This window comes from Opisthocomus hoazin, chromosome 3 (genome assembly GCF_030867145.1).
Source record: "Opisthocomus hoazin isolate bOpiHoa1 chromosome 3, bOpiHoa1.hap1, whole genome shotgun sequence".
In the NCBI taxonomy this organism is placed as follows: domain Eukaryota; kingdom Metazoa; phylum Chordata; class Aves; order Opisthocomiformes; family Opisthocomidae; genus Opisthocomus; species Opisthocomus hoazin.
The window spans coordinates 83,529,358-83,551,846 of record NC_134416.1 but is presented as its reverse complement, the minus strand read 5'-3'; the positions used below and the strand labels follow the sequence as shown (position 1 = coordinate 83,551,846).

Sequence of the window (22,489 nt, the reverse complement as noted above, 5' to 3'; positions counted from 1 at the left end):
TGTACCACTAGGAGAGAATGTTTAGGACAGCATATGATATGTGAGAGAGGTGATGACAGCCACCAGCACCCCTTTTGAATTTATTTCCAAGGATTCTATAGCAGTCCAGAAAACAAATTAGAGGGGTTTATAATTAATTTTCAAAAAGTATTGTCATCTAATTTCTGACAAAGATGATAACTGTAATTCCAAAACTGGTAGAAAAGACTAACAACTGTAATTCCTGAAATCTTCTTTACTTGGAGCAGACAACATATACTTTTTATGAATTGCTGTAATTCTCTAGTAATTAAGTACGATAATCAGTCTTGATGACATACCATGCATGTAGCCAGAAATTCAACTCTGCGCTTTAAAGAAATCCTGGCTTTGTGCAGGCGTTCAAATTAAGTTTTCTTCTGTTTTGTCATTTTGTCTGTGCCATACCACAAAGGGGATCAAGTTCACTGTTTTAGGCCTATGAAATGTGAAGAGATGCCTCATAGTTATTTAGAGATCTTTGGCCTGTACAGTTGAAGATAAATGTTCATGTTTTCTGATTGGTTTTCATTCACAGTGCATGCATTGGATCCCAAGACCCTTACTGTGGCTGGGACATGGTGATGAAGAAATGCACAACACTGGAAGAAAGTCTGAGCATGAGTCAATGGGAGCAAAGTATTACTGTGTGTCCAGTAAGTCCAAATGCATTCATTTATCTCCTAAAACTTTTGATTCCATGTGAATTTCATGAAAATGAGCTGGCATAGATTTTTCAAGCTCGGAAAACTGTATTTAATGGCATTTTCCTCAGGACTTCCCATCAGATTTTAACAAGATTTTTAGTTTACTTTGTATTTCTTATCAAATTACTTCTATAATATGATCAAATTATTTATAGTACATTCAAAGGGTAGTTGTTTTCTACCTGTAATGTCTGTGTTCCACCTTGAAAGCGAATGTTCACTAAGATTAGAGATGTTGACATGTTTTTCTCTGCAAGATTTTTCTCAATTTTGTGCTTTGAAAAAATTTAATTGCTGGTGGTATAATCTTATATTTTAGGATCATTATTGCTAATATAAAAGGCCATGTAGCATCTTTCAAAGTCCATGAATTGGAAGAGTGAACTGTATGAATTAAGTCTCACCCACATAAATGACAGGAGTGATAATGATAATAAACTTAGTATTAATATTTACAGTGGCTTAACACTTCTCTTTAAAAATTATTTTGAATACATTTAATATAATAAAAAATAAACAACGATCTTGATTTATATCCCTCCTTTTTAATGTGGTTCCAGTGTTCCAGTGTTGTTTTAATATAAATTCTTTTCCCTCACTCCGAAGAGTACAAAAAGAGGGTTAAGAAGGATCTTTCTTATGCTACTAAGCTTTTTTCTTTGGAGACTCATTCTGCTTTGTCTTTGCCTTCTGCCCATGAAGAGGGACCCTTTCCAACTCAATTCTGCTTTCATCGCTAATAAGAACTTGTCCCTACTCACCACTGCAGCACATGCATCTATTAATTTATTAATTTATGGTCATACAACATCCATGTTCTATTCTCCATGTGTTTAACAAGCTCCTTTTAACATCTTACTGACATAAGCTGGGCATTGTTTGGTGAACTAGACACGTGCAACGTTGGTATAAAGTTCTTCCAGCTTTCACTTGTGTTCTCTACATGTGTTGCAGCAGCCTCATAGATACAAATTACTGCACTGATTCTGAGGTACTTGAGAATTAGCTGCTGTGTTCTGGCTGTCTGTGTTTGACACTAAATAGTAATTTTTTAAACAATATCTTATCCTCTCCTTTGTATCCATGCTCTCACATAGTGGCCTAATAAAAAAGGCTTGCATTGGATTCATCTGCATTAGAATTTTAGCTCAAATTAGGAGCACCTTTGGGGCAAATACTCTGATTATTGCCATCTACTGTCCTTTGGTTCACGTCACAAAACACTCTTGAGGCACACAAGGCACATTACTTTCAGATGAAATTAAACCAAAAATGTCCTCCAACTACTACCAGGCATTTGATCCATGGCTAGAGCAAGTCCAAAGTAAAGCCCACAAAATATGTAAGGTGTATGTGTCAAGTCATCAACACCAATTGTTTTGTTTCCAGATTTGCAGTTTATGTGCCTACCACTTGCTAATATAGACATAGCTATAGTCTCACAAAAAATCTGGATTCAGTCAGTAGTGCAGTCCTTGCCTCCCTGATTGGCAAGTAACTAGATGCACTGTACAGTATATTCACTTCCAAGTACACGGAGTATATCATATCTCTCTGTGGTAATCCCACAGGCTAAATGTGGTTATGTGGGGGGTTTGCTGGTGACCTAGTTGGGTTGTTGTATTAGGAAGAATTACTGGAATGGGTTGGCTGGTTGATATTTGCGTGAGCAGTTCGCCTGCTGCTTAGTCTTTGAATTCTGGCATTAGCCCTTATTTTCTCTCATAGATACAAAATGTGAGGCCAAGAGGGGTGCAGGAGGAGGGAGGAACTGTTTAGAAAGCAGAATTCAATTCTAGTCCGTTCAACTGGAAAAACAATTATTTAGTATCTATTATACTATCGTTGTGTAGGATCTGACAGTCTAGTCAAAGCAGGGAAGCACCAAAGGATTGCTCAGATATTCATCCACAGCCATGAGACCTATTCTGCGTATCAGAGATGAAAAGACTTAACGAGTGTCCAAAGGAATGCTGGCGATGAGTAGACTGGGATTGGATAATATAAGGAAAATTTTAGAATTAACTCTTTAAATTGAAAAGCATGGTTTTACCACTTTACTGTCTTAAACCCCTGAACTCTAAGTAACACATTATTGAACAAATCTGAAAACTTCATAGAAACTTTCCTTTAAAATAAAACTGTATTTTGGCAGATGGCAATTGATTACAATTTTGCTTAGTGAGGCTTTCAAATATTTGTTTTTATGGCATTTTTATGTGCTGTATTCACAGGGTACATAAGCCAAGATGTAGTGAATTTCATTTTGTAGATGGCTGAGCTATGTGTATGGTTGACATTTGCTATATACATTTAAGATAGTGCTGCAGGCAGAACATAACAGAATATAAGAAACCTTCTACCCTCCAATTTTAGTTCCAATTTGTTCCAATATCTCAATTTTTAGTAGAACTACACTGATCTTTTTAACACTGTAGAAAGTTTGTCAGATTAATGCATGACCAGTTTCTTCTAAACTCCTATCAGGGAGAAAAGGCTGTTTATACACTAGTTTAGTCCAAAGTTGAAAGCGTGACCAGTTGCACTTGAGAAATTTTTTCCTAGGGAATTATTCATATACCTGAATATTTATTGGCATTTCATGATAGAGCAGGGAGGGGGCTAGTAGAGGTAGATGAGCATCTGTGTTACCATCTCTCTGAAATTTGAAGATCATTTGTGACAAATATGCTTATTTTGGTTATCTTGCTTTGATTTAACTCTCAAGTTGTTTTTTTAGGTTATCGTTTCAGTTGTCATGAGTACAGCCATTTGTGCATGAATATAGATAGTAATTAATGCTATGGCACATATATCTACTTTGAGCTTCTTCCAGTTGGTCAGATATCCCTGTTATTCATCAAATAATTTTATAGTAATGAAGGTTCATTGTTTTACCAAAATACTTTCCAGTGGGACCACTTGGAATCCATCACTTAAAAATACATTGTCTGACATTGTCAAAGAGCTTTTACAAAAAAAGTAAAAACAATTTTTTAAAAAGTTGGGTTTTTTTTTAATGTGCAACATAAAATGGCTTTATTTTTACAGGCTGTAGCAAACATTGCACTCAGGGAAAGAGTATAGTATGGGATCTTACCTGAATTCATTGGCAACTTCAGGAAATACTCCAGAGCCACTGAATTCTGCACAAAGTAATCTCAAACCAAAGAACTCATGGCAGATTTAAGGACTGGGTCACTGAAGGCATGACCTTGACTCAGCATGCAGAGGCAGAAGCTGGGAAGACAAGGTGGGTGCAGAGAGGCTTAAGACGAAGAAGATTTGGTGGACATTAAGAGGGAAGAAGGGACTAGAGGTATTTGCAGAAGGGAAAGGGTGATGAAAACAGGGTGACAGAGAGGGAAAGCAGAGTGTAGCTAAGTTCTGTCAGTACTTTCCCTGCCACTTGACAGAAATTATGGTAACTATAGACGACTGTAGCTTCAGTTGATAATTGTAGGGGCAACAATAAAGATGCTTTGGTGCAGTGCAGAAACAGAAATCAGGAAAAACATTTTCACATCTCTGACATTAATTGGATTGGGGACATATCATTGCTAGTTTATGGACTATGTATTTGTTACGCTAACAGTGTAAGAGAGAATGGGTTTACTTGTCACTTAACAAGAAGTAAGTATTTCCTGTTATGAAAAAGAACAGTGTATACTCTGCATGAGTGAAGGTCGGTGAGTTATTTTCAATGAACAGCTGTCAGCAGAATTTTGAAATGATGAATTATGGTTATGTCAGTTGTAGTTGGCAGAATATACACATAGCTGTTCTGCGGAGAAGCTGTATCTGTGAAAAATAAATCATGAGAAATGTAATTAATAGTGAAACTATGGAACCTTTACCACAGTGGAAAGAACCAGCCAGTTCCCAGCGTGGCAGTGGAAACATGTCTTGCACTGTAATCAAATCTCTTGTATCTTCAAATTATGAGTGAAATGTATACTTCCCTCACCACTGTTAAAATGAAACAATACTAAAAATAGCAAAGGGAGACACCATTTCAGATCACTGATGACAATCTACAACTGTAGTTCCTATTTCAATATATAAGCAAATGTTAAAGTGTTACATTCTTATACATTTGATAAAATATGCATGGCTACAGCTGATACATGTTTATTTTTATCTAAGAGCGACTTTAAATGCTGTTTAGCCTGCACTTGTTAGTACTGTTGTTTTGACTGAAAGTTAAAATGTGACAAGCAAAAGGCAAATCCTTTAAGTGAAAAAGTGGCCATTGTTTCCGTTTATGATCACAGGTTTGTCAAGATTAACGCCTTGCTAAAAGAATTAATAATATGAAAGTGTGTCTTTGTTAAGAGTGCGGAATTCCTCATGTTCAGCCCCATTTTTTTTAGAAGTTCCAGTAACCATGGAGGCTGCTGCAATTTCCATTAGCGCATTTTGTTTCAGCTGGACACTAAATATTTCTCATTAACACGTGCTATGGCTGCATGACAGAAACATTCCGGTCAAGGTGAGAATGGTCCAACCCTTCCAGCCAAAGGTGTTGAGAATTTACTTTAGTGGGAGCAAGTGGTCTCATCATGTAGGGTTAAGAGCTGCTTTTTGAAGGTGTTTTTAGGTTTTATACATATAATTACATCTGATGTTTAGAGAGAGTCATATTTAAAACCACATTTCACTTTTATTAAATTGTTCTATATGATATATGCTTCAAAAAACTGTTGTCACAAAAGACACTCATCGTGGAGATTTGAGGTTGATTCATCCAGTTTTGTTACCCTGGACTATTATCCTCTGCTGCCTTTCCCTTTTGATCTAGATTTGGGTTTCTATAAGCTAATCACAGGTAAATTTTAGGAAATAGGGGATACTGCCATCAGAAGATAGTTGAGAAAGGGAAGCTATACTTTCTATTGAATCACCGTGAGCAAGCATGGTTGCGAAAGGTAACGGTTAGTTGTGATTGTTGTTATTGCTATAGTGGTGGCATCCAGTGGCCCAGATTGGTTTCAGGCAGTGGGAATCATGCAGCTACAGAAATTACAAGGGGAGCTTACTGTCTAGAAGTTATACCTCTTCAGTAGAGGCTTTTACTGTTGGTGGGTGAAGGCTGTACCTCCATGTACTGCAGAAGTAAGAGGTTGTATGAATGGACTGTCAGGCCTCAGGTAAGCCTTTCTGTTGTGTTTGTTTCTAGATGAGGAATCTGACAGTGGATGGGCATTTTGGAACGTGGTCGCAGTGGAAACCTTGCACTCACACCGATGGTGCCAGTGTTGGCTCCTGCCTCTGCAGGACACGTGTGTGTGACAGTCCTGCTCCTCAGTGTGGAGGCTGGCTGTGTGAAGGACCAACCATGGAGATTGCCAACTGTTCCAGGTACACAAAACAATTTCAGGCTCTATCGTTTCTTGTTTCAAAGTTTTTAACTTAATCAGAATAGAACCTATCCTTTTAAACGTCGTCTGCAATCCACTGATCCTGTTCAGTGCATGAAACAGCTGATAGCAATGGCCACAGCAAAAGAGACATTAGAAAGTATCTCTTAGACGTAGTGGGAGAGAGAATGAGCCAGATGGCAAGCAGTGATTTCAGATGCTGTATACCAAATAATATTGCCCTCAGCTAATTTTAACAAAACCTCAGAAAGAAAAAAATCAGTGTTAGCTAATATCCAAAGTATGCTACTTTTTCTCAGTCCTGTAGCCATAAAACTTTTTTTCTGTTTAGTCAGAACAGTTTACTTTTCTGGATGTCTCATGTCACTGCTGTATTCCCCCATTCTGCCTTGGGAAAAATGTCTGCATTATAGCTTTTGGCATCATGACATCTAGATCTATTACCATTCTGTATGCCACTCTTTAGCCACTCTTTTGTCTTCCTCAGGCACGTAACCAATCCCAGAAGAAACAGCGAGAGCAGATAATTTCAAAGAGACTCAGAACACTGCATATTCTGAACTGCATTAGGAGTTTGTGGTTAAAACATTATACATGCTTTAACTGCAAGATGAAACACATATACTCGTGCATTCTGATCATTTTCAGTGATTCTTTCTGCTTTATGTCTCTGCTTTTTTTTTTAAAAAAAACATCAGAAGCACATCATGGTAGTGAATAAAACTGATTATCCTTCTGCACAAGATAACTGCAAGCTGTGTAAGTGGAAACAGTCAATTTTAGGGAAATTATTAAAAAGATAACAATATAGTATATAATAGCAGATCAGGAGAATGGTAGAAAAGATAAGCATGCTTTGAGAGATGGAACAATCAAACAACAGTTATCGGCTGTCAGGTTTAGGAGGGAATTTGGAACATGATTTGGAACTTGATTCACATACTACCATTGGCAGTATTACACTGCTATTTTAACATCTTACTGCTATTAACACTGCTATATTAGCAGTTGATTTCAAGAAATCACAGGTATCCAGATATTTTGTTCATTTTACCACTTGGGTCAGACACTGCACTGACAGAGATCTTACTTTTTTGGTCTGTGTTGCTAGTTATATCTGATTATTCTTTCAAAAGCTCTTTTTCTGTGTTAGCAACTTTTATATCCTTTATAATAAGAACACATCAAGATGAGTGAAATTTAAATTGGTAATATTTGTGACAAATTACTTGAATAATCTTATGTCATTTTTATTACTGGATTTAATTAGTTTTCATTGTTAAAAATAAGTTATTTCAAAATCAAATGAGGCACTATTATAACTTCTGCTTTTATGTTGAAACCTCAAGAGCTCATTATAGTTTAGTTTTATTTTTCTTATTTTCTGTTTGTCTTCTACCAATACAGAAACTGCCAGCTAGCCATCAGAAGGTTTTGGGAACTGCTGAAGTGCGTCTTTTTTTGCTTAGGACAGGGTGTGAAATTCCTTTTGAGATGTTTGGTCTAGTGTATTTTTTCCTAGAGTATATTGGGGAGGGGCCAGAGTGTCCTTTCCAAAAGTTCACAAATGCGGGGGACAGCATGTGAATTCTGTTAGCTTTTTTGTTATGTTACAAAAAAGATAATGGTGCGTTGTCGGAGTATCCTGTGGAAATTGTGAATTAATGCATTTTAACACTTAAGTATTATTTTTTTTCATTTAATCACTTTCAGAAGAGGTAGCGAAACTTGACATTTTAATTTCCCTGAAAAAAAAAAGACCCACAAATAACAATTGGAACAATATGTAATGAAAAGTTACCATCAGAACTTTGATGCAGGTGTTTGCAGTTGAAGTTTACCCAGAATAAAGTGACTGAAAGCAACTAAATAGCTTCATATCTTTGTACTTCACTTCTTATGTAATGAGGTATTTTAGCAGTTGCTGATTACAAAGCATGGAATATGGAAGAATCAGAGCACCTTTATTTTAGTTCAAGGTTCTTTAAGAAACGGAACACGATGCAGTATTAATGACTTCTACAGAAATATTAATGGGCCAAATTCTGCTGTCAGTCACACCTAATCAGCCATTCGCTATGTATAACAGATGACAGAGCCTGAGCTTTTTATTCTACCAGAAATGGAGGCTGGACACCATGGACTTCTTGGTCACCTTGTAGTACCACTTGTGGAATAGGCTTTCAAGTTCGTCAGCGTTCCTGCAGCAATCCAGCCCCTCGACATGGAGGACGTGTCTGTGTGGGACAGAATCGTGAGGAGAGGTGAGCTATCTTTTTTATACTGTCTGTTTTAATTTCTTCTGCTCAGCTGTGTTTCACAGGACATTTTCTCCTTTACCTGCCTTGTTTTTCTCTTCCCTTTCCTTTCTCTCTCTCATTAACTCCACTGCTGCACAATAGCAGTATTCCCGTTAGCAAAGCTGTGAGTCTGTAGCGGTTCTTTCGTATTTCACCTAGCTGCATCCCTCCTGAGCCAGCTGAGAGCTCCTGGTAGTGCCAGAGAATTGTGCTGAAGCAATGCGCTGCTGTCTCTTGAGACCTTGAAAATTGGTTCTCCTTGAAAACTGATTGCAGTGTGTTTGAATTGTAACTTGCCCAGCCTCAAGACCTGGATTTCAGAGCAAAATATAGCAGGGTCACAGCACTAAGTTACCAATGCTGTGAGTTCATTTTTTTCTGTCTTAAATGAATTAAGCATCTATATAACATGAAAGGAAGTTTCAAGGGCTGTGGTTTATATTCAATATATATAATACACCTTAGATTCACATATCTATTAGTAAGGTTTGGGGGGGGGTGTTAATTGTTTGTATATATATTAACCCCTGAGCAGATCAAGTCAGCTCAATTTTTATTTCACTGTCTACTACTTCGGCACCAGGCTGGATATTTTGTCACTAGCTCAGAATGTAAAGCTCAGGCCTCTGATTCCATTTTACATGCACCCTAACATCTCTAGTTTATAATTTGTGTGTTAGGAATTTTAACAGGAATTAAATATTCCTTTAAATGAAACTAGAATATATTCAGATAAACTGCAACTCGTAGATCTATTATGTTGTTTCCCAAGGCATGCCAAAAAGCTGGATAGCAGAAAACTGGTCTTGGTGTAAGAACTGGAGTCATCCATTCCAAGAGATGTGTGCGGATACATTTCCTCTCAGTATGCACTTGCGGCTTACTTCAGTGTTTCTTTACAGATGATGTAGTATCCTATATTGCTGTTGGATGAAAGGAAGATTCAGTAACCTTTACATGAGTTTCAGTGAGGGATTTAATTATGCACCAACTCTGGCATTTCTTCAGGTGAAGAGACTGCATTGAAGGGAAGTTACATCACACATTTACGTATTAACAGATCATCAGGGATCTGGTCTTTCTAACTCTAAATGCAAAGGATCAGTATCACAGAACATATGAAGCCTTCTTGCTGTTTCAGAGCCATGAATATTTACAGTTTTATCACAGAGGAGAGCATTTTGTTATTTTGTAAATTGCTTTCTGAAAATGGGTTGCCCAACCAAAATGCCATCACCACCAAATGTAGATTATATCTGCATTACATAGCTCTATCTCAGCATGAATAACAGTTATTGATTTCCTTGATCTGAGAGGTCAGTCCAGGGCAGGACACAAGAAGACTGAATAGAGAAGAAAAGAGTTTAACTTGGATAGACTTTTGGTGATGGACTGTGAATGCTAGTAGTCATTGTTCATCTTAAGTTTCACATGGAATAAAAGTCCAATAAGGAGTTTCAGAGAAATACAGAAAACCGTGAGAAATATTTCCATAATTACAGGACAAATTGTTCAGTATTAAGAAAAAGGGTGCACTAATAAAGCAGTTACAAAAAAGGAAAGTGATATTTACAATGAGTTGAAGTAATAGCGGCCCAGAAGGATAGAATTTTGGTAACAGTTCTGAAGGAACAGCGGGCTTTTATTTCTTTGCTTTTGTAGCCTGCAGGTTACGTGTCCAGTTCGGCAGCAATCTGGGATGTACGTGCCTGTGAGTTTACTGCGGGATGCCTTTTTCTCTCATAGTTCCTCTGTCACTGTTTGCTGTCTCCTTGAAACGCCCTCCACTCCCACTGGCCCTGCACCTTCCTCTCACTCACTAGCTTGCTCACAGCTGACCTTCCTGCCCCTACCCTGATTTTAAGTTATCTGTGATGTGTGCTGATACTTTTAAAGGTTGGGGTTTTGTTTTTTTTTTAAAAGTACTTTAAAAATTTATTTCCAGAAGGTGTGGTATGTTAGGAAGTTTTGCCATATCATTTGTAAAGCAGCTAGAGGAATGGCACACCGGTTATTTGCCAGGATTTTTTTCAGTGTCAGGCCAAGTACTTGGATATGTCTGTTCAACGCTGTAAAATGCAGAGTCCTGGGAAACTCGCCAGCCAGGGCCCATCCCACCGCTCCCAGCAGGGGAGCGGGGCAGTCCCAGAGGTTGTGGCTACATCCAGTCAAGAACCATAGGTGATATCATGGCAATGAGGCAGGTCTGAGGTCCAGCTGGGAAGCCAAGCTGCAGACCAGGGTCAGGACCTGGTTCAGTGGCCACCAGGCAGGTCTATAGCAACAGGGCCAGAAGCCAGTCCACACATTGAGGTCTAGACCAAGGGGTTCCATGGTGTGCCAAGGGCAAGGTCCAGCACTTCTCCAACAGCACAGCTCAGAGAGGGATTGAAGGTCCCTGGCAGAACTTAAATAGAGCTCTTGGCCCTGTGGGTGTGGGTGGATGTCCCAGGTGAGGCTGGTTGGGGCCATTAGGGCTTTATGAGTGTCCTCAGGGTTCTGACAGCTTTGTTAAGAGAGTTTTGAGCTGTGAGGGCAATGGAATTACCAGCATTTACAGTACTTCTAATTCACTGCTTCACTCCAGTATTGCTGGAGTTACATCTGCACCAAAAGGAAACAGTAGATTTGAGAAATGGGCCCAGTACATTTAGGCAAACTGAGCAAATATTCCACATGCAGTTAATTCCTAAGAAATGTTTACCTCGATTTTGTATCCAGAGTACCAATAAGCAGCTTCTCAGATTTTCTCATTTAAATTAATTGATGCTTATAAATAGCCTAACAGTTTACTTTCTTAATGACCCAGCTCATATGTAAAATGAATGAAAGTGTGGTCTTAGTAAAAATCAGAATTAGTTGGTTTACAGATTATGTGCATTTGTCCTTATGAAAGTGCATATTCATGTCATGTTCACGTATTCAGGGACGTAGATATGCGATTCAGTTTCTACAGCCAACATTGTGCCAAACTTTGAAACAGCTTTTCAACAAACAGTGATTTCAGTAGAAGTCCAGTGCAGAACTCCACAGAAAGCAAACACAGAAAAGGCAGCGTATAGCTGAGGTAAATTCACCTGCAGGTGTGAATGCATATTCAGTTTGAGAGTATTTGTTCAAGCATTAAGAGATAAATGTTTGTCTAAGTTAGGTTTGTTTCACCTCATGAAAGCCATGATCCTATCATGGCTAATGTATCAGGCAGCTCTGTGCTTGCTGGTCATTCACTTGAAATCAATGGCAATATTTACAAATTTAGGATGTTTCAGATAGGTTAAGCCAGGCTCTGCTGCTAAAGGGGTGTGGAGGGGGTGGAAACCAGTTGAGCAAGAGCAGCGAAGACTCGTATTACAAAGCCAATATGCCTTGTAGAAAGAAGTCAGAAGTGCAGCTGATGTACGTTTAGACAGAATATGGAGAGGGAGTTAAAAATAGTATTTTAATAAAATTTGCTAATCAGATAAAATAATTTTGTAATTAAGACTCCAGGTGGAAGACATCCTGACAAATTCCTTATGGGCTTAAAAATTTCTGTTTTTTCCTGCATCAGAAATATTCACTGAAGCTGCTGGAAAGCTCTAGGTTTTATTTTACAGAGTCTGTAGTATCCTGTCTTGATGTTTTCATTGTGTGAAAATGTTTGTCCTCTCCTTTCTGTGGAAGATGCTGTGGATATGGGCTCATTAAGTCCACTGGTCTCCCTCCTATCTATGCAGAAATGAGGGAAGCTAGAATGAGAATCCCTTGCTTTTAGTGAGTGTTGTGATCTTGTATTACATAGGGAAAAAAGAGAGGCAGCATGGCAATTTGGAAGCAGAAAAATAAATTAGCTTCAGATCAGGAGTAAACATTTGAAAGCCCTGGAAATTTTTGGGTGGATAAGAAGATTAGAAGCAGTACATATTGTCATTAGTTTTTTTGTACACATCTTCAGCTGATATTCAGAACTCTTGGGCTTGTTGCCGTGAGAAGGAGGAACTGCTGGGAGTCAAGTGCCTGCTCCATGCAGCACTGCTTGTTTCCAAGCAGTGTGAACAAGCCTGGTCCCCTTCAGCAGAGCAGATCGAACACCACGAGGCTTTGGGCTTCCTTGCGCTCCCATGGCTGCCCTATCCGCTGGGAAGTGTGGGCTCCCATCCTCCTCGCTTTCTCTGCTCCCTCCTTTTCTTCCACAGAAGCCCCTGGGAGCACACGCCCCAGCCCTCGCCACCCTCCAGTCTCCTGGGTGGGGATTTCTGTCAATTCAGCAGTCTCAGTCCAGTGAGGCATGCGTGTGCGTCAGGTGCCTGCCTTCAGTTAAAGGAATCCAGCGTTCCCATCAGCCTCAGTATAGTCTGTGCTTCCCAGTAAGTCACCAGCTGGTGATCACGAGTACCTGCCATGCGACAGTATATTGCATGGGAATGGGCAGGCAGTGATGAAGGTTAGTTTGATTTTCTTAAATACATGCTAGTATCACATAGTTTAAGAACTATGTGTTTAAATTCAGTAGCATCTTTCTGCAGAAGAAAAAAGACACATTTGTAACTGTCATGCAGTTAGCCTGTGGTACTCAGTGCTGTGTGGCAACACTGAAATAAATTGATGTTTTACTAAAGGGTGAGATCTTGACAGGAGCAAGAATAGTGATTCCATTTGTACTGGCATTGCCTGAAGTAAAAATTAAAAAATTACTGTAGGAACTAGGGGTTGTGGACACAACCGGACAGAGGATGCTTTCCCTTCCCCCAATATGACAATCCCTTTATTAGGGCATTTGAACTTGGATTCACTGCAAGGGAAACAGCAAGGGTCACTGTACAAAACCCACATTTCTCTAGGCTGTTCTCCCTTCTGACCTCATTGCAGTTACATTAGGGGAGAGGGCAGTGGTTTCACAGATTCAAGTTTCTTGCATTGCATGTTTTGTTGAATTACTGTAAAATGTTAGCCCTGTGGGTCCTGAGAACAAAATTAAGAGGGGAAGAAAGAGCAAAAGGGAAAAAGGGTTATTGAGTGACTTGAAATGCAGCCAAGAAGAGATATAATGAAACTTGGCTCAAAGGCCCATGCTGTAGCACAGCTCTCAAAAATCAATTGCAGGGGTGTTTCTAGCTGTGAAAACATACCTGATGTTTTCAGAGACTGGCTGGATGAAATGAAAGTAAGATTCTACTTGTACACTGTGTTGTGTTTTTTACTTTTCCTGAAAAAAAGGAAAAATTGCCACTTCTGTTGATTTTTCAAATTTTTTTTTCCTAAATTGAAGTTAAGTAGCTTGCATAGGCATTTTAGGGCTTTTTTGAGTTTTGTCTTGTAGTTTCAACTGAATCTTTAAGTAGCGTTAACAGAATTTTCCAGCCTTTGAAGCGCTTACTGAGTCAGTTGTTAGGTTTCTTTTGTCTTCCGCTGAAGTAAGCGAGCAGATGATGGGGTGCATTGGTACTAGGAGGCACTGTATAGCGTCATGTATCTCATCTAAGTGAAATTCAGCACACATAACTTCAGGTGTCCCCTCATGTGAGTGCTACTGTGTGAGTGAGGTGCCTGAACTTCCACTACAGTTTGTAGAAATCTGGTCAATACAGGCTGTGGAGAACAGAGTGTTTTGTCTTTTTCTACTGTATATTCCTTAATTTGGTCAAATTAATCATTCTAGCCTCCATAGCTTGTATTGACAAAATTTCCATCAACAGTAGTGGGAGCTTAGATGTCTGTGTCATATGCAGCCTTTAGAGTCAATGGAGAGAAATCAGTATATTGAGGGCTGTGTTTGTATGACCCACGTTAAACATTTGCTTTACGGTGACCTAAATTGTGTTTTTAAAAGGGCTGTTTCTTTCCATGAACTGTTGCTCAAGTTTAGATGACTACATCATTTGTAGACAGCTACACTGTACATGCCTATTTTTTCAGGCGAGATGAGTCCCACTCTTAATTTTACTTCTTTCATGACTGAATATCGGTAATTGTCAACATCATGGCAGACTTGCTTTATCCTGTGTGTGTCCCAAATTAACTTAGCACATCTCCATTAAGAACTAATGAAATTTTGCAAAATGTGTACTCATTTGTCTAAATAAACGGTGATATTACATCTATGTTTCATTGGGTATAAGTTCTCAACAAACGATCACAGAGACAAACTATCACAAATATTCACATAAAAGACTGCGTGTGACAAAGAATGTGTGCAGCTGTTTGAGTTTTGGGAGAAGAATATCCAGGCACAAAACATTCCTCTGCATTTTTAGTGATAGCATAATGCAGACTGTGAACTGCAAATATTGAACAGGCAGGGGGAAATAAAGGTAGTTTATGTGTAAGCGACTGTTGAATAACTTTGACCCAGATCACGCACTGAAGAATTCTGAGACAGCAGATTCATAAAGATTGAGGGTTTGGGGTTTTTTTCCTCAGTTTACTAGTAAACAGCAGACGTGTTCAATACAAGCTGTTAATAGTTTCCTTAACTATACAGAAACACAAAACTAAATGTCACTCCCCTATTTACCCTACTTCCAACCTTTTAAATTTTGATTGAGTTGCTCAGACTTAGGGACAAACTCTGAATCATAGGCTCCAGCATATGTGATAAACCAACTGTTGTATATAGCATACACAAACAACATTTTTTTCCCACAGAATTCTGAGCATGCAGATTCCTTGATAATGAAGAATTAGAGCTTGAGGATCTTGGGACTTTCTGAAAAAAAATGTGGTTGTGATTATTCTTGTTGAAAATGGTAACAGTTTATACTGTCATTTTTCTGTAGAAAACGAGTAACTGAAGTATTAGAGTCAGTTTTCATTGCAGGAGAGTGCAAAGTGATGGAAACTTGTTAAAAGGGCAAGAAGACAGTGGTGTAAAAAATTAGGAAATATTATTACAGATTGATACAGATTGATTTGTTTGTTCAGGACAGTCAGTAGTTGCAACAAGAGCCACCGAAACCACATCCGTATAATATTAGAGCACTCCTTCATGGTCATCTGTTTTCTGAATGTCTGTCGTGGTTTTGCTTTATCTGAAATAACAGCTTGGCCTCTTTAAGAGCCCCAGTCACACTCGCTGGTGGCCCAAACCCTTTGGACCTGTGAAGAGGGTCCTTACTAAGCAGCATATGCTATGGCTAGTGTTATTGGATGGCATGCTCAAAAAATCAGGAATATTAGGTTTTTACAAAAAATGAAAAAACTCACTAAAAGCTGGGACCATGGCACATATCTGAATGTCTTGTTACAATAGTGACAGCTCAGTTGTAAAATATTCCTGCTTCACTCAAGAACCTATTAGACCACTGAATCAGTTTGCAGCCTGCTGGGAAAGCCTTCAAAGATTAAAATAGCTAAAAACACCCTTTTAAAGATAAAGTAATAACATTATGAAAACAGTACAGTTCTTTATGCCTAGAATCAATGTTTTAGCTTTTATTTTGCCCGTAAAAATGGAGACACTGTGGAAAGCAAAAAGTAAATTGCGCTCTGAAGAGGAGAGAGATGGATTCTAATCAATTCTTAGCTGGAGACTGATAAAAGACTGCCTGCGTAAATGGTTGCCTTCCGTTTGGTTGACTCACTTCTGCCCCAGAAGTATAGCCACAACTGTTCTTGATAAAGTAGTTGTCAGCCTTGCTTACGTGCTTGCAGTACAATGGCATGGTTGTATCGCATGGATTGTATAAAGGCACTGACTAAAGCAAACAAATGCTTCACCCACGCAATTACGGCCTAAAAAACCCCTTCAAATGTTTTAACACTCTGTGCAGTGTGACAACGGTTAGTTCAGTGCTTTATGAATGGAGAGGAGCCCTTTGTATAAAATATTTCCCCGTACAAACATCTGTCTGAATAATGCAAATGAGGGACTCTCGGGGGAGATGTTGTCTTGGTACTAAATAGACTCTTTGCCTCCTTGTTTGCCTCTTCTCACAGGTACTGCAATGAGCATTTGTTGTGCCCCCCTCATGTGTTTTGGACAGGCTGGGGTCCGTGGGAGCGCTGCACTGCTCAGTGCGGAGGAGGGATCCAGGCGCGCCGTAGGACATGTGAAAATGGTCCTGACTGTCCTGGCTGCAGCGTGGTAAGTAATTCTCCCTTCAGCAGATATCTATGGCCATATGCCATCACTGTCCCTGTGTCCGTAGGGCATCTGTGTATGTCTGTATGCTCTACCCCTAACATGAGTCACCAGAGTGTGTTTGTCTCTGTGTTGCTTGTGTGCACTGAAATTCACACAGTTTGTCAGTCAGAATTACATGTAATTCAGCTTTTTGACAGTACCATCTAGAATATGAGCTTCCTGAGGTGAGGTTGTTTTAGATGTGGATGCATCCTTGGCAGGTTTATGGTGTTCTTTATTTTTAATCACCAGAGTGCACAGGAACTCTTGTTAGGAGTGCAGGGCTCCAGTGTATCAGGTCCTGTACAGCACAGGAAAAGATAAGTTTAAATATGTAAGGAGGCAATAAGTGAATACGTGGAACAACCAGGAAGTGCTGAAGTAAGCTTGAATAGCAACAATGATCTTAGTGTGGCAGCAGCCTAGCAGCCGTCAGGCTTTGAAGCTACAGTGGGATGATTTTGAATGAATAGTAGTGCTTTATGGATAGCCAATTTATGAAGAGAAACATATAAAAAAGCATATAGGGTTTTTTCTTATATCTGACAAAATATAGGCGTTAGGTTTCATGTGGTGGGAGCATCAAAATGGGACATTGCTTTCTTGAAGGAAAAAAATGAGGGTCTACCACTTATGGAAGAAAGGGCAGGTGACTCGAGAGGAGTACAGGGGCCTCGTTAGTCATGCAGAGAGGAAGTTAGAAAGGCAAAAGCCCATCTAGAACTCAGGCTGGCCACTGTTGTAAAGGACAACAAAAAATGTTTTTGCAAATACATTAACAACAAAAAGAGGGCCAACGATGACCTTATTGGATGCGGGGGGGGGAACATTGCCACCACGGATGAGGAAAAGGCTGAGGTACTTAGTGCCTTCTTTGCCTCAGTCTTTAATGGTCAGACTGGTTATTCCCAGGGTACTCAGCCCCCAGTGCTGGAAGATGGTGAAGGAGAGTGGAACAAACCTCCCATAATCCAGGAGGAAGCAGTTAACAACCTGCTATGCCACCTGGACACTCACTAGTCTATGGGGCTGGATGGGATCCACCCAAGAGTACTAAGGGAGCTGGCGGGGGAGCTGGCCAAGCCACTCTTCATCATCTTGTCAGCAGTCCTGGCTAACAGGGGAGGTCCCACATGACTGGAGGATCACAGGTGTAACACCCATCTACAAGAAGGGCTGGAAGGAGGATCTGGGGAACTACAGGGCTATCAGCCTGACCTCAGTGCTGGGGAAAATTACGGAGCGATTCATCCTGAGTACGCTCGCCGGACATGTGAAGGACAAACAGGGGATCAGGCCAAGCCAGCATGGGTTCATGAAAGGCAGGTCCTGCTTGACCAACCTGATCTCCTTCTATGACCAGGTGACCCGCCCAGTGGATGAGGGAAAGGCTGTGGATGTTAGCTACCTGGGCTTTGGTAAGGCCTTTGAAACTGTCTCCCACAGCATCCTCCTGGAGAAACTGGCTGCTCATGGCTTGGATGGGTGTACTCTTCGCTGGATAAAGAACTGGCTGAGTGGCCAAGCCCAGAGAGTGGTGGTGAATGGAGTTAAATTTAGTTAGCAGCTGGTCATGAGTAGTGTTCCCCAGGGCTCAGGTTTGGGTCCGGTCTTGTTTAACATCTTTGTCAGTGATCTGGATGAGGGGATTGAGTGCTCCCTCAGTAAGTTTGCAGATGACATGAAGTTGGGTGCGAGTATTGATCTGCTTGAGGGTAGGAAGGCTCTGCAGAGGGATCTGGACAGACTGGATCGATGGGCCGAGGCCAGCTGTGTGAGGTTTAACAAGGCCGAATGCCGAGTCCTGCACTTGGGTCACAACAACCCCATGCAATGCTACAGGCTTGGGAATGAGTGGCTGGAAAGCTGCCTAGCAGAAAAGGACCTTGGGGTGTTGGTCGACAGCCGGCTGAACATGAGCCAGCAGTGTGCCCAGGTGGCCAAGAAGGCCAACGGCATCCTGGCTTGTGTCAGGAATAGTGTGACCAGCAGGAGCAGGGAGGTGATCGTGCCCCTGTACTCAGCACTGGTGAGGCCACACCTGGAGTACTGTGTTCAGTTTTGGGCCCCTCACTACGAGAAGGACATTGAGGTGCTGGAGCATGTCCAGAGAAGGGCAACGAGGCTGGTGAAAGGTCTACAGGAGAAGTCCTAAGAAGAGCAGCTGAGGGAGCTGAGGCAGTTTAGTCTGGAGAAGAGGAGGCTGAGGGGGGACCTAATTGCTCTCTACAGCTACCTGAAAGGAGGTTGTAGTGAGGCAGGTGTTGGTCTCTTCTCCCAAGTAACTAGCAATAGGACGAGAGGCAATGGCCTCAGGTTGCAGTGGGGGATGTTTAGTTTGGATATTAGGAAAAATTTCTTTACTGAAAGAGTGGTCAGGCATTGGAATGGGCTGCTGAGGGAGGTGGTGAGGTCACCATCCCTAGAGGTGATTAAAAAACATGTAGATATTACACTTCAGGACATGGTTTAGCAGGCACGGTGGTGTTGGGTTGACAGTTGGACTTGATGATCTTAGAGGTCTTTTCCAACCTTTATGATTCTGTGAGATGATGCATAGAAGTATATGGGTGAAGGAGAGAAATGTAGCAGAGACATGTAGAGAGCAACGTGACACGGTGACTGAAGTACACTAGGAAGACCTCCTTGGTGTGAGTATTCCTGAATGAATAGCACTGCCAAAGCCAGAGGAAAGGATATTATTGCAGGACAAAGAGAAGCTGAAGCAAAGTCTTAGCAAGTGTAGGTGAATATCAGAAGGTGAACCTTGGGGTGCTGTTTCATGATAATTTGAATTCTAGTGGTGGATTGTCACTGAAGGGGGTACCATGTAGAAAGCATAACCTGGGTGAAAATTTGAAGTGGCCAAAACTGCGGAAGACAGATCCTGCCAGTGAGTGACAGATGGTGGTGTTAATCTCCCCAGCGACCGAGAATTAGCATAGCTCAAAGGCAAAATGGGAGTTCAGTTTAAGCCATGTTGTGCTTAATGGTCAGGCCTAATGTTGCACACTGAGAAACATGTACTCAATTTTATTCTAGAATATTAAAGAGGTAGAAGAAAAATACTTTTTTTTCACATATTAAATCAATTTTACATGCTTTCATTTCAGAGAGTGAGCTTAATTCTGAGGTTTGTCATCATCTGTGATCTATTTATTAGTCTGGCAGAAATTCAACACTAAAGAAAGGATCATTTATTAGTTTTTTTCCTAATGTTAAGGTTTTGTGCATTTTCCCAGGATTTGTTCTCTTTGTAACATTTGTCCTGCTGGCAGAATTGCGTTTTCAATAGATTGAAAACATTCAACAGGTTTGTTCTTGTCTTTCAGTAGAACTTTAAGAAGTAACCTCATAACTTAGAATTATACTAATTTTTTCAAAATATTTGTCTCCCCCTGATGGTACACAAAAAAGCAGACCTGTGGTCTAGATCTATTGTTAAACCTTCCTGACTAGCATTGAGAAGACCACAATCTGAAGGGTTTCTGTCTCAGGCATCCCTGTTTATTGCATACTAATGTTTGTGAAAAAAAGCAGTATTTTGTTTTACACAGAATATTCCTGTGGTCTAAAATGACATATATGTAGCTCTGATTTTCTTGGGAAGCTCCATGAGGAAAGCTGGAAAACCTTTAGTGTAATAATTTCTTAATTATAACTGATTTGAGATTAACGCTACTGCGCTTTGTAATTGATTACAAGTCTTAGCATGTTGTCTCTGCTGTGTCACAAAACAGTTACCAGTTCAGCTATGGAAATGTTTTTGGGTTCTTTTATTAATTAGAAAATTACTGTGTAGATGGTTTCAATGAAGCGCTTGTCTTTCAAGTACGTACTTGTCTTGCTGATACTTAGACACCAATGGAAGCCAATCTAAGGTAGAAATCCCCTATAAATGCTGGTGTTCTTGCGAGACAAAGGACTCGGGTATCAAGTCTGTGTTCTCTTTAAGTTTCAGCGAATCTGAACCTGGAAGTTACCTGCTGCCATAGTAGGACCTTGTCAATAAGTGTACCTGGAGAAGTACTTTCTTTCTTCTAAGACTTTGTTTCATTAGTATAGGAAAGAGCAATCTGAAATATTTTTATAGCTTCTTGTAATTGTTGAATGGATGAAATATTTGTATTAATAAAATCTTAATGAAGGAGGACCAGGAATATCCAAACTTGTTTATTCATCAGAGGTTCTTCTATTTCAACCAAATTTTTGTTTTTATTCTTGTAGGTGTGTATCCTTCACAACAATTAGAAGTATGGATTTTTACCATAGAGAATAAAGGAGAAACGATTGTGCCTTATTGCTACTAATTTCCCGTCTTTACTGATTGTAGTGATACTAAACTCATTTACCTTCAGGAAGGCTGAAATATGCAAAACTTTTGCAGTGTTTGAATGGCATGAGTTGCCATAGGTCTTCTGCAGCTGTAGAGTTCAGAGTCTGTGGTCTGTAAAGCCAAGACTTGTGTTCATTGGGAAAGAAAAATACCTATATAGAGGGCTTGAGAACATATCATTTAAGAAGATAATAACTATACTAGGGTTCATTTCATCTTGAAATTAAAAGAAATTTTTGACCTGTCAAAGCTGTAAGGTGGACTAAATGTTGTCTTAGGACCCCTTTCAACTATGCCAGTTCTTTGTTTTTAGAACCGTTTTTCAATGGGGGTTGGAGGAGAAAAAAAAACAACTACTTTTATAAGGCTGAAGAAAGGAACTCTTACAGCTTGTTTGCTAGCAGTATCAGGGAACCAGATTTTATGTCACAGGAGAACCTACCTCTTCTGTTTTCCAATCCGCAACCAGGCTGTGAGACTGCAGTGTAGCTAATCCTAATCTATTTAGCTGTTCTCATTTTCCAGTTTTACCATATTCATGGCTGTTGTCTGTGTCCACCTAATGATTTATACCACATATTTTTTACTGAGCATTTTTGCTTCCTTTTAGTTTCATTGTGTTGCTCTTAGCCTGTAATATCACAGCAGGTGGCTACTGCCTGTGTTTTGCTTCTTGCATGTTTAGCGTCAGTTGGTTCTGTGGCTTTGTCTGTCTTAGAGCAGAAATCAACCAAGACACTTGAATATTTTTTGTCAGGACTCAGGAGAGAGTTCCCTGCAATTATTGCCAACTTAGCATCTTATAAAATAATAAAAATAATAAATCTTTTGGGGCATATAAATATTCTAAAGAGAGAAAAACATGATGATATTTTAAAGATGCATTTCTCGCTGAAGTGCACTCAGTGCATGAAAATAGATGGCTAGAGACTTAGAACTGAAAGCATTTACACTAAATGTAGAAAACCATAAATCGTTATGATAGAGGAGAATTAGACCACAGAGACTCCTAAAGGTCAAAAGGATGAAGCTTGAAATGAAAATCTGGAGCCATAAGGACTTGTCAAGGTCTTTATGTTAATCAAAGTTAGTAAAGAATGCTTGAAATTACCTAATAAGAGATAGGACCATCACAGCCAATTTGAAGAGCAGCTAAAACTGGTAATACAAATCTTAAGTGCATCACAAAACAGGCATTACTCTCATATTCAGGTGATACATGTGCTCGAGGATGAACTGTGGAATTCTGTGGACTGTGCTAATATGACTCAGAGGGCAAATATCTTCAGATTTTACAGCATTCTCAGATAAGTTCTGCATTTGCTTCAGAAAATGCTTCTTTTCCCCTGAGAAGCATAATCTCAGTTGAGTTTGCCTCAAGCCAGTAATAAAAAATAACTTTTTTGAAGAATTATTGCTACAATAAGAAATCTAGTTTGAGGCTCAAATTGGGCGACATACTTTACATGTATTTGTCTGTGCTCTCGTTTCAGTCATGCTAACATATGCATTAATTTTGTTTTTTGTAATGGGAGACTGGTAAATTGTATATACTTTCCATATACCGCAACAGTATGTTGGGTTTTGCTGTGGAATAAAAAACTTGGAGGAATTTTGTTTGTTTCTTAGGAATCGTTGCTGGTGCG

General features: G+C 39.8%; 1 protein-coding gene across 11 annotated transcripts in view; it reads left to right on the top strand.

Annotated features, from left to right (window-relative positions):
• SEMA5A (semaphorin 5A) overlaps positions 1-22,489 on the top strand; it is a 446,528-nt gene that overhangs the window by 268,807 nt on the left and 155,232 nt on the right. For all 11 annotated transcript variants that reach the window (XM_075416809.1, XM_075416808.1, XM_075416805.1 and 8 more), the window contains exons 13-16: positions 557-674; positions 5,905-6,086; positions 8,227-8,370; positions 16,321-16,468. In XM_075416809.1, the coding sequence (XP_075272924.1) occupies positions 557-674; positions 5,905-6,086; positions 8,227-8,370; positions 16,321-16,468 (592 nt within the window). The remainder of the gene's footprint in view (positions 1-556; positions 675-5,904; positions 6,087-8,226; positions 8,371-16,320; positions 16,469-22,489) is intronic.